At 45.2% G+C, this 12,500-nt stretch overlaps 3 protein-coding genes across 6 annotated transcripts in view; 1 reads left to right on the forward strand and 2 right to left on the reverse strand.

Annotated features, from left to right (window-relative positions):
- Window positions 1-6,854, reverse strand: part of kif26ba (kinesin family member 26Ba) — a 39,989-nt gene extending 33,135 nt beyond the window's left edge. The window contains exons 1-2 of one of the 3 annotated variants that reach the window (XM_053682562.1): window positions 6,383-6,853; window positions 3,159-3,548 (exon numbers count right to left, since the gene is read on the reverse strand). In XM_053682562.1, the coding sequence (XP_053538537.1) occupies window positions 3,159-3,548; window positions 6,383-6,436 (444 nt within the window). In that variant the 5' untranslated portion in view covers window positions 6,437-6,853. Of the gene's footprint in view, window positions 1-3,158; window positions 3,549-6,382 lie in introns of all 3 variants that reach the window. The other 2 variants (XM_053682561.1, XM_053682563.1) reach the window with 2 other exon arrangements.
- Window positions 6,855-7,363: 509 nt separating this feature from the next.
- mrpl57 (mitochondrial ribosomal protein L57) lies at window positions 7,364-8,910 on the reverse strand. The gene is made up of 2 exons (XM_017475984.3): window positions 8,772-8,910; window positions 7,364-7,776 (listed from the first exon to the last, which is right to left on the reverse strand). Exon 2 carries the CDS (start codon window positions 7,759-7,761, stop codon window positions 7,453-7,455), a length of 309 nt encoding a protein of 102 aa, XP_017331473.2. The 5' UTR covers window positions 7,762-7,776; window positions 8,772-8,910; the 3' UTR covers window positions 7,364-7,452.
- The window catches only part of ttc7b (tetratricopeptide repeat domain 7B), an 8,111-nt gene continuing 4,520 nt past the window's right edge, over window positions 8,910-12,500 (forward strand). The window contains exons 1-11 of one of the 2 annotated variants that reach the window (XM_053682714.1): window positions 8,910-9,118; window positions 9,528-9,682; window positions 9,987-10,155; window positions 10,302-10,426; window positions 10,632-10,753; window positions 10,982-11,060; window positions 11,190-11,359; window positions 11,457-11,520; window positions 11,652-11,789; window positions 12,000-12,083; window positions 12,363-12,467. In XM_053682714.1, coding sequence (XP_053538689.1) covers window positions 8,998-9,118; window positions 9,528-9,682; window positions 9,987-10,155; window positions 10,302-10,426; window positions 10,632-10,753; window positions 10,982-11,060; window positions 11,190-11,359; window positions 11,457-11,520; window positions 11,652-11,789; window positions 12,000-12,083; window positions 12,363-12,467 — 1,332 coding nt within the window. In that variant the 5' untranslated portion in view covers window positions 8,910-8,997. The remainder of the gene's footprint in view (window positions 9,119-9,527; window positions 9,683-9,986; window positions 10,156-10,301; window positions 10,427-10,631; window positions 10,754-10,981; window positions 11,061-11,189; window positions 11,360-11,456; window positions 11,521-11,651; window positions 11,790-11,999; window positions 12,084-12,362; window positions 12,468-12,500) is intronic. The other variant, XM_053682715.1, reaches the window with a different exon arrangement.

Consider the following 12,500-nt stretch of genomic DNA (forward strand, 5'->3'; position numbering starts at 1 on the left):
CCTAACTCCATACTCACACCCTAAACCCTAACCCCTCACTCAAACCCTACACCCTAAACCCTAACCCCTCACTCAAACCCTACACCCTAACTCCATACTCACACCCTAAACCCTAACCCCTCACTCAAACCCTACACCCTAAACCCTCACTCAAACCCTACACCCTAACTCCATACTCACACCCTAAACCCTAACCCCTCACTCAAACCCTACACCCTACACCCTAACTCCATACTCACACCCTAAACCCTAACCCCTCACTCAAACCCTACACCCTAACTCCATACTCACAACCTAAACCCTAACCCCTCACTCAAACCCTACACCCTAACTCCATACTCACACCCTAAACCCTAACCCCTCACTCAAACCCTACACCCTACACCCTAACTCCATACTCACACCCTAAACCCTAACCCCTCACTCAAACCCTACACCCTACACCCTAACTCCTCAATCAAACCCTACACCCTAACCCCTCACTCAAACCCTACACCCTAACTCCATACTCACACCCTAAACCCTAACCCCTCACTCAAACCCTACACCCTACACCCTAACTCCTCAATCACACCCTAAACCCTAACCCCTCACTCAAACCCTACACCCTACACTCTAGCTCCTCACTCAAACCCTACACCCTAACTCCTCACTCACACCCTACACCCTACACCCTAACTCCTCACTCACACCCTACACCCTAACTCCTCACTCACACCCTAACTCCTCACTCACACCCTACACCCTAACTCCTCACTCACACCCTACACCCTAAACCCTAACTCCTCACTCACACCCTACACCCTACACCCTAACTCCTCACTCACACCCTACACCCTACACTCTAACTCCTCACTCACACCCTACACCCTAACCCCTCACTCAAACCCTACACCCTACACCCTAACTCCTCACTCACACCCTAACTCCTCACTCACACCCTACACCATATGCCCTAACCCCTCACTCAACCCTACACCCTAACTCCTCACTCACACCCTACACCCTACACCCTAACTCCTCACTCACACCCTACACCCTAACTCCTCACTCACACCCTACACCATATGCCCTAACCCCTCACTCAAACCCTACACCCTAACCCCTCACTCAAACCCTACACCCTAACCCCTCACTCAAACCCTACACCCTAAGTCCTCACTCAAACCCTACATCCTCCAATCTACACCCTATTCCCTCACTAAAACCATAAACCATATGCCCTAACCCCTCACTCAAACCCTACACCCTAACCCCTCACTAAAACCCTACACCCTAACCCCTCACAAACCCTACACCCTAACCCCTCACTCAAACCCTACACCCTAAACCTTCACTCAAACCATAAGCCCTAACCCCAAACTCAACACCCTACACCCTAACTGTGGGAGTTTAGCATACCCTAACACTAAACTGTATATCTAATGTTGTCATTTATTTTAACTCTACAGTAATCTGTGTAATGAGTTACTACTAGTCTGTGTAACTGTTAACTCTGTGTCCACTAGGGGCAGAACAGAGCACACATGTCCTTTGTGTGAAGTGTGCAGAGTTGTGGTGTGTGTGTGTGTGTGTGTGTGTGTGTGATGCTGTAGCGTGTAACAGATGTGTCACACACATCAGTATTTACAAATAAACTGCTGTGCTGTGTATAGAGTACTATAGTAGTATAGTTCTGTATAGTAGCACTCTACCTAAACCCTAACCAGACACAGTGAACCCATCCCGGTTACCATGACTACATGCAGTTATGTCCCTCACACACACTTCTGTCGTGAGCAGTGTGATGAAATGTAACCCCTGTTAGCACACTATTTTTACACACTATTGAGCAGTGTGTGGTTTGGGACGAGGCTGTGATTTTATAAAGTAAAAAGGTTGGAACAGAACTTCCTGTCATTTTCTTTCTGTCTCACCTGTTAAAGTGCTCTGAGTCAGCGCAGGAATGCACTAAACATGCCTGTAAAACACACCACATGAGTATGTGTGTGTGTCTGTGTGTGTGTGTGTGTGTGTGTCCACCTCTGCCTGTGTGTGTCTCTCTCTCTCTCTCTCTCTATGACTGCACTACGCAGGGTGTATACGCCATTATTATTATCACATACTGTATCTAATGCACTTGTAGTGTAGTGTATAGGGATGTAAAGAGAAGCGCACTTTGTAGGGTACAGAGGGAGTCGATTTCCTCTTTTAGTTAATAAAAACCTCCTGTGTATTACTCTCTACCTACTGAGGGGTAAATACTTTGCCTTTAGGGGTCAGTAAAAGTGAAGAGGGGTCTACAGCAGAGTTTACGAGCTCAACTGAGTGCACTGTTTTACACACACACACACACACACACACACACACACACACACACACACACACATACATACATATGCACGCACACAGAGTGTTGTAGATGCTATGTATTGTGCATATGTTATAATCAGAAAGTGTTTATGTGGGTGGGGCCTGAGCATTAGATGGCGTTTGATTGGATGCAGATGAACATAGTGCAGGACGAGGACTCAGTCAGTCATCATTTATTAATGAGGTATAAAATTAAATATCTACAGTCATGATAAAGAGCTGAAACAATCTGGTCTCTCACAGCTTCACATCCTGCTGAGGCCAACATTTTATTTTTCACAAAGTAAGTGCCCCCACACACACACACACACACACACACACACACACACACACACACCCCCTGGGAAAAGACACACACACACACAAACGTCTCAGTGCAGATGTTCGTCATGGACTGATGGATCCCATCATCTATCACTGAGCTGAATTAAAACACAGCCGATGTGTTGGAGACAGAGAGAGACAGAGAGACAGAGACAGACAGAGAGAGACAGAGAGAGACAGAATCAGAGAGAGAGATAGAGAGAGAGAGAGACAAGAGAGAGAGAGAGAGAGAGAGAGAGAGAGACAGAGAGAGAGAGAAACAAGAGAGAGAGAGAGAGACAAGAGAGAGAGAAACAAGAGAGAGAGAGAGACAAGAGAGAGAGAGAGAGAGAAAGACAAGAGAGAGGGAGAGAGAGAGAGAGAGAGAGAGACAAGAGAAAGGGAGAGAGAGTGAGTCACCAGCACAGTGAGATGATTAAACCACACACACACACACACACACACAGCACACATGCACCCTAAAGAGTGTGTTTAAATGCTACCTTGGAGGAGTAAGGTCCTGGGAGGAGCAGTTTGGCCGCTTGCCTCTTCAGCTCCACCAGGCGGCCGGTGCAGTTATCACACCATGTTCCTCTCTCAGAACCCGGAGAACTACCGCTGCCCGAGGCCGGAGAACCAGTACCAAACCCTGGAGAACCTCCCAGAGAACCCGGAGAACTCGTCCCAATCCCTGGAGACACGGTGCCCGGAGAGCTGGAGAAAGAACCCGGGGAGGAGGTTCCAGAGCCAGGGGAGGGGGCGCCTGAGGAACCAGGAACAGAGCGAGCTCCTTCAGGAACCGGGCGGAACCCAGCGCGAGACTCCTCACAGGCTTTACGGTACCACGAGTCCGGAGAAAACGAGGCCGATTTGGTAGGAGAGCAATCCGTCATCTAATGAACACAATAAGAGAATACAGTAAACATCTGAATCATGTGACTTTACTGTGAACAGCAACATGGTAATAACCACAAGGGAAAAAAACACAGCTCATGTCTCTCTGTCATTCATGTTATAGCCCCGCCTCCCAGCTGCGCTATGTCCTCTGCGTTCTCTCGTTAAAGCTACAGGAGGAGGTTCTCACACCACTGACTGTAGTTTTACTCTGAAAGTGACAGTGTGTGTGTGTGTGTGTGTGTGTGTGTTTCCTCTCTGTGTACAGACTGACACTAATAATAATAATAATAATAATAATAATAATAATAATAATTGTTAAATAAATAAGTGACACACAAATGCATTCTATCAGCACTTTAATAAATGTATAACAAGATTTTTATTAAGATTAATAGTGTGTGTGTGTGTGTGTGTGATTAATTGTCACTGAGAGAGAAATCTGTCATATGACGATAATACAAACACAAATTAGCTTTGAGGAATCTAGTATGCTAACACGTAGCCTGAGCAGCTCTATAATAATCACATCTCCACCCACTCCGCTACATCAGTCCTCCGTCATTTAAAATCGAACACACAGATTTACACACAGCTCTGAGAATCGTCCTGATGTGGATTTATCTGTAAACGCTCACTGCTGTCAAAAGAATAAACATGATAAACTACTCACAGATGCATTCTAAAACAGGATTAATTAGTTTAATAAGCAAAGAGCTTCAGTAAATCATGTAAATTACAGTAAAGTGTCAAATCCCTGGAGTTTAATTAACAGTTCACAGTGTTCACACTGGGGAATTTTTATAGTGTTCAGTATATAATACTGCACATTTATACACACTGCACGTATATTTACACACACACACACACACACACACACTTGCTACAGCACGCTGCCAGGAAACACACTGAAACTTTACAGGATATAAACAGTGTACTGAGACTACAGTGAGACTTCTGTACCTTCATTTATTTATTTGTGTACTTAATAAACCTTTATTTATCAGGCATGTGGGATTTACTACATTTAATCCTCATTTAAGGTATGAATGTCATGCTAAAGTAATACTTTTACTAAATAAATAAATAAATAAATAAATAAATAAATAAAATGCCCAGGGTGCACGGTGGATTAGTGGTTAGCACGTTCGCCTCACACCTCCAGGGTTCGATTCCCGCCGTGGTCCTGTGTGTGCGGAATTTGCATGTTCTCCCCGTGCTGCGGGGTTTCCTCCGGGTACTCCGGTTTCCTCCCCCAGTCCAAAGACATGCATGGTAGGCTGATTGGCATGTGCAAAGTGTCCGTAGTGTATGAATGGGTGTGTGAGTGTGTATGTGATTGTGATGGACTGGCAACCTGTCCAGGGTGTACCCTGCCTTGTGCCCAATGCTCCCTGGGATAAACTCCAGGTTCCCCATGACCCTGAAAAAGGATAAAGCGGTATAGAAGATGGATGGATGGATGGATGGATAAAATGTCCACTGTTCCTCTAAAGATATGTAGCATAAACACTGACAGAAGCCTGTTTTCTGACTGTGATATTAATATGCTGTTAAATAAACAAACAAACAAATAAATAAATAAATAGTTTCAGGATGAACATGTTTGGGGTGCTAATATTTTTGATATTTAATTAAAATGTCATTTTGTCATCACCGAATTAAAGCTCCTTCCAGGCAGCAAAAATACACACAATAACCATTATATTTGGTTTCCACATGAACGGTACAGTATTCTGGTTCCATTCTGGTTCTCCAAAGTACCAACAATATAAACAGTACTCCAGTAGAGCTCCAGGTCAGACTCTGAACACTGAAGTGCGAGAAAGCGATATCACACGCTGTAAATTCTGAAACTCACTGTTTCCAAACACGTCCTCACTTCGTCTTCTCTCAGGTATCTCATTTCTTCAAAGCTGTAACGCTGACACAGGTTGGACAGGAGTACCAGAAGTACTACAAAGGCCATTAGTACCACAAGTACCACAAGCTGAAATCCGTCTGCGTTTATAGCGTTTACACGATTAAAAACACACAATTCTGTTGTAATGCTTTTCAGATCATCGCATTAATAAACATGGCGAGAATATTAATGTGAAATCATCTGCGCACAAATGTTCAGCTTCGTCGTGTTTATATCTCGCTTTACAACCTGTTATTACAGGTCTATAAGGACATCTTCATTAACAGTAAAACAGTGAATCGGGTTACGTTCTAAATGAACTTCACTTCCATCTACAGACTCCATGAACACTGAGATGTTCTTCAGCTGTATATCAGCTATGTCAGCTATACCTGTTAAACTTGTGTTTGTAATCTCTCACCTGGACATGTGACCTTTACAAAACATTTCATTGGATTGTAATGACTTTATACAGTAAAGTGTTAACTGTTAGTACCTTCCTCAGAGACATTTAGTACTGCAGCAGTGTTTAGTGTGGATCTGTCTCAGGGTAAAGGCTGTGCAGTTAGACTCATAGAAATACTGTGTGTGTGTGTGTGTGTGTGTGTGTGTGTGTGTGTGTGAATTTAAGATTAATTTCACTATGTATAAACTAAACATAATTTTTGTAATGCTTTCAGTAGAATTACAAGCTCTGCAGGAAATAAAAGAGCAGTTTACATACAGTGTGTAATGCAACAATCTGTCTCACTGTCACCTGTCTCACTGTCACCTGTCTTACTCTCTTCTCTGGAGATCATTCTGCTACTCTTTTAAATGCACTTCAGATCCATCCGCCGTCTCGTGCGTCCATCTACAGGCTTCATTGAAATTCATGAGCGCGTGACGCATAAATAATAAAATAAAATAAAAATAAAATGACCCCCTCACCGTGTGTTTCCGGTTCCTGCCGCTCCTGTCTTTATTCCCGCTCACAGAGGTCATGCTGAGATTCTCCCAAATATTCTCTCTCAATTATTAAATCACATCCACGCGCGTGATGGAGATTATTCCTGCGCGCGCCTCCGTCTCAGTGCCATGCGGGATAACTCTCCATCATCTTTGCGCATGTCCCCCCACACACACACACACACACAACCCCGCTGTTCCTCTGTTCCGTTTCCCCCAAATTTCCACAGTGTAAACAGAATCCCAAGCTCCGGTCTTCAGCGCGCGTGCAGAAACGGCACCACGAGAGATAACGCCATACAGGTCTGCGCGCGCTCCTCTACTGCATGCAACACACGCGCTCTCTCTCTCTCTCTCTCTCTCTCTCTCTCTCTCTCTCTCACACACACACTGCGTGTCTCTCTCTCGCTCATTTAAAACCAGAGGCTCGCGCACATCTGGATGTGAGCGGAGTCTTCCCGCCCCTTTGCTTATTAAATGACGTGTGGGCGTGACCTTACACTCTCTAAACACACACACACACACACACACACACATACATACATACGTAAGAAGTGATCTGTTGTTCACATTGACATTTAGAGTAGCGCGTGACCGTGTTTAAACCCGACATCTCACCTACAAATGTCATAAATTTGCATTTACACACTGTAGCAGTGCAGCGCGCGTGTAGGTAGTGTTTCACGGTCACACGGCGCCCCCTATTGACACACACACACTAGTTGGTGTGTGGTGGAAGTTCTGGAGCACTGTGGCTGCCGTCACATCATCCCCATCAAGGGGTTGAAGAGATCCCCCCCTTACTATGTAAAGTGTTTGAGTGTTTGAGTGTATAGAAAAGTGCTACACAAAACTTACTGTAACTAACCAAATGTAACTAACACACTCACACATGCACACACGCGCACACACATACACACACAAGCATTGCAACCTGCAATCAAAAGAAATAGACACCACAGCTAACAGTGAACAAGTACTTTATTAAGAGAACATTCTCTGTGTGTGTGTGTGTGTGTGTGTGTGTGTGTGTGTGTGTGTGTGTGTATGTGTTAGCTCCAGGTACGAGTAATGTTGAGGTGCTGCAGGTGTTCAGTTATGGAGGTGTGCTGGGGGAAGATGGACTGGCGGGCGTGGCGGATAGTCTCCCAGGTGTGCTTGCGGCGAGCGTGGGCATGGCCTTTCTCCTGCTCGAGGCTCAGGTAAGGTCGACTCAGCCAGTACTCATTCTGAGCCTCACGCTCCAGTCGCTCCACCGTGTTCCGCTTCATCTGCCAGGTGACTGGCCGTGGCCTTCGCCATTTCCCGATCCACTGCCGGCCCGGAATTCCCTTCCGCAGCAGAGCCAGAGTCAGGAACATCCTGAACACCTCAACCTGTGCTCATCACAGAAAACAAGAAGTAATAAATAAAAAATAGAAACAAATGAGAGAAAAGGGGCAGAGCTCCAGAGGGGCGGGGTTAATTTCAGGGCCAGAAAAACAGAAAGCCAAACAGAAGCCTGAAACCCAGATCTTTTTATTTTTTACAAACTGAAGCTTTAAAATAAATATGAGGGAAGTTTCTCATTTTTTATTGTATACATGTTATGTTTGTAGAACAGTTCTGCTGTAGTAGAAGAATTTGATTTCAGTTAAAGGTTTAGAGATTCTGTGTGTAATAAATAAACATCTCGCAGGAAGGTGAAGGAAACGCACCGGACACACTGCCTGAGGAAGCTCACTCTTTTACCGCAGATTAAACTCATTCACCCCACAACCTGTTCATCAAACTACTGTCTGGGAGAAACCTTCCAAGTTCACAGTCACAGAAGAACAGGCTGAGGAACCGTTTTTATTTGCAGGCCATCAGACTACAGAATAACGGTGTGTCTGTTTAAACACATTACTCAGGTTTATAGGACACTTACCTCTCACATTATCTTCTGCTGCTCTCTACAGTCAATATCACACACAACCACGTCCCAATATTATATCTCTAATGTTTATTGAGATCATTCATTTCTCTTAAAGAAGGTTTGTGTGATCTTTTCTGTTATCTCTGAACCTGAGCGAGATTAGAAATTTTCAAATTTATAAATTTCACTGAATTACTTCACTTTAATATGACATATTTAAACCCACAACCAGTATAGTTACATCCAAAAGCACACAAAAAATATTCTGTAATACAATGGAAGATCATTTCAGGAGATTTATATAAATATTTAACATTTTTATTAATCGGAAGAGAATTATTATTATTAACCACTATTCGGTCTGTGAGTCACCTTCAACACTATAAATATCAATATTAAAAATAATCATGGCGATATTTATACAGAAACTGTAACTCAGTGACAAAAAAGTAAGAATATTTAAATGTTACGAACCTTCTTTAAATTGATATTTTTTTCAGTGCTATGGGTTTTCCTGCTGTGACTCGGCTAACACACTTTAGCATCCTCCATAACCACAGCGCACATTCCCACAACGCACCGCGCCTTGCTCTGGCATCAGTGCGGCTCATTAGCGCCGCGCGCGGTGTGGAGGTGCACTGCAATTACAGCTGACTGCGGCTCCGAGACGCAGCCACAGAATAAACACTGAATAAACACCATGACAGCCCGAAAATCCGGCTCGCGGATAGAGACAGAAATAGAGAGATGTCGTTCAGAGGGACAGTGGGAGAAAATCCCCGAGCTCGTGCGGCAGCTTTCTGCTAAACTCATTTCAACCGGTATGTGATTTCAGCCAGTTAGCATGTTAGCATGGGGAGGTAATGTTTACAGTCTATAAATGTATATTTATAGACTTCGTTTCTGAATTTTATACAGCAACATTTCAAGCTGTGTTTATCGTTAGTAATACAAATGACTTGTGTGTTTAATATAAAACACATTTAGAAGCTCAGAGCTCATTCAGAAACACAGCAGTAGCTCTGAGGACTTCCGGTTTATGACGTCATGTTACGATTGTACAGTTTGTGTCCTGAGTGAAAAATCATTTACTGTCTATAAACACCTTGTAGTTCCGGTATTAGGGCTTAAAGTGTGGTGTTTAATGTGAGATTAAAGCGAAAATGATGACCTGTGACCTGTGTGTGTGTGTGTGTGTGTGTGTGTGTGTGTGTGTGTGTGTGTGTATAGATGATGTGGGTGAGTTGTTATTAGGTGAAATGAAGTTGCAGCAGTTCCTGAAGGAGAACCCATTAAAGCAGAACTGCAGCCCCAGAACGGCTCGCCCTCCGCTGACCGAGGCCCGCTCACACCTCACTAATGTCCTACAGCGAGGGAACCTCCGTGTGAGTCTCAATTCATATACACTTCACACTACACACACCTCACTAATGCCCTACAGCGAGGGAACCTCCGGGTGAGTCTCAATTCATCTACACTACACACGCCTCACTAATGCTCTACAGTGAGGGAACCTCCGGGTGAGTCTTGGTGTAGTGATAAGTGCAGTGCATTATATGATTGTGTTTGATCTGCACTGTTTAGTGAATATTCTGTGAATTGGGAACATGCCCTGTGATTGGCTGGTTCAGGGTTGGAGCAGAGCTGTGTAGCTGTCACTGACTGTGCATTGTGTGATTTGGGACACAGACGGAGCTGCTGCAGGAGGCCAATGTGCTGATGGGGAAGCTGTGTTATGTGGAAGGTGACTACAGTGAGGCCCTTACTCACTTCAACCGAGTGAACTTGGACGATATGCAACTGAGCAGCGCTCCAATTTACCGCCTGGCCATGATTGCTGAAGCCTATGCCACCAAGGGTGAGTACGCACGCACGCACGCACACACGCACGCACACACACACACACACACACACACGCACACACATGCACAAATTTTGTGATGGAAATGATTGAGTGGTGCAGTTGGTGTGTGAGCTCGGCTCTAACGTTCTTACCTCCTGCAGGTTTGTGTCTGGAGAAGACGTCCACCTCTTGTCCACCGTCCAGCTCTGAGGGAGATCAGGAGATCATCACCTGCTACGAGAAGTCTGGAGATATCGCTCTGCTCTACCTGCAGGAAGCTGAGAAGGTCCTTCTGCTCACTTAGAAACTAGTGCACTTTCCAGTCAGATCACATTTAATCCACTGTGACTCATTATGGTGGTCAGTTACACCTGAAGCATAATCATGTTACAGTGATCCTCAGAACTTCTCAGTATATTGATGATGGTGATGATGGTGGTGGTGATGATCATGATGATGATGATGATGATGTTCTCTCGACACACACACAGGCTCTAAGCGCTGGAATGCAGAACCGCAGTCCCAAACCCGGCCCCGTCTCACAGGAACAGGAACTCGGCTTTTTTCTGGAGACGGGACTCCAACGTGCTCACGTTATCCACTTCAAGAATGGGTGTGTGTGTGTGTGTGTGTGTGTGTGTGTGTGTGTGTGTGTGTGTGTGGTTATCTGCTTTAGCACATTTATTTTAGACCTACTTTATCATTTTTATATTTTAGACCTACTTTATCATGTATTAGCATGTGGCCCACTGTGATTTGATCTGACATTTCACACATTGTGTGTCTGTGTGTGTGTGTGTGTGTGTGTGTGTGTGTGTGTGTGTGTGTGTTTTTTTTTCAGTAATCTGACCCATGGTGTTGGACGGTTTCGAGAGATTCTCCGTGCTGTGGAAACGAGAACCACACAGAACCTTCGTATGGTCAGTGTGTGTGTGTGTGTGTGTGTGTGTGTGTGTGTGTGTGTGTGTGTGTGTACTTGTGTGTATCTTTATTTATACACATAGTGTAGACAGCAATAACATGTCAATGTTTGGTGTTTGTGTGTGTAGACTATAGCGCGTCAGTTGGCGGAGATCCTGCTCAGAGGGATGTGTGAACAGAGTTATTGGAGTCCGCTGGAGGATCCACCTGCACAGTCTCCACTCGATGAGCCGCAGTGTACACACACACATCCCGAGTACACACTGCCTCGCCGAGCACGTATCTACACGGGGGAGAAGTGCGGCACACACACACACACACACACACACACATACAGTGTTAGTTTATTGCTGTGTACCAGAGTAGTGATGGTCTCTGTGTATTTCTCTCTTCAGTCTGTTTTGTCCTCAGGAGAACACAGAAGAAGCTCTGCTGCTGTTACTGATTAGTGAATCTATGGTGAGTAGTGTGTGTGTAGCTGAACGTGTGTGTGTGTGTGTGGTTGTAGTTGAACGTGTGTGTTTGTGTGTGTAGGTGTAGCTGAACGTACGTGTGTGTGTGTGTGTGTGTGTGTGTGTGTGTGTGTGCAGGCTAACAGGGATGCAGTGTTGAGTCGTATACCTGAACACAGTGCTGATCGGGTGTTGAGTCTGCAGAGTGCGTCTGTAGTATACGATCTGCTCACCATTGCTCTGGGACGTCGGGGCCAATACGAGATGCTCTCGGAGGTAAGCCCCCCCCCCCCCCCCCCGCCCTTTATCACCATGGCAACAACATGTTAGTCCCACCCACCACACCACAACGCTTCACTGTCCTGTTTTTATTCAGACTTAAACAACACTTCTCTGTGAGATACAGGTGTGTGTGTAGAGTTGTGTTAGTTTGTGTATCTGATAACATTGGGGTGTGTGTGTGTGTGTGTGTGTGTGTGTGTTCAGTGTTTGGAGAGAGCGATGAAGTTTGCGTTTGAGGAGTTCCACCTGTGGTACCAGCTGGCTCTCTCACTGATGGCAGCAGGAAAGGTGAGTCTGAGTCCAGCTGTGTCACACTACACACACTACACACACTACATACACGCACACACACAAACGCACTACACACACACACACTACACGCACACACTACACACTACACATGCACTACACACACACATACCACTTATACACACAGGCTCTATCCAAACGCTAGAAAATACACACTGTTCTTAATGGTGTTTACTTAAATTAGAGTTTTCATACTGTGTGTGTGTGTGTGTGTCTCTGCGTGTGTGCGTGTATATGTCTGTGTGCGTGTGTGTGCAGTCTGCGCGGGCGGTGAAGGTGTTAAAGGAGTGCATGCGTCTGAAGCCAGATGATCCCACCATCCCTTTGCTCGCTGTGAAGCTGTGTATTGGAAACCTGCACTGGGTCTGTCCCAAATCACTCCCTGTTCACGACATA

The sequence above is a fragment of the Ictalurus punctatus genome, chromosome 9 (genome assembly GCF_001660625.3).
Source record: "Ictalurus punctatus breed USDA103 chromosome 9, Coco_2.0, whole genome shotgun sequence".
Taxonomy (NCBI): Eukaryota; Metazoa; Chordata; class Actinopteri; order Siluriformes; family Ictaluridae; genus Ictalurus; species Ictalurus punctatus.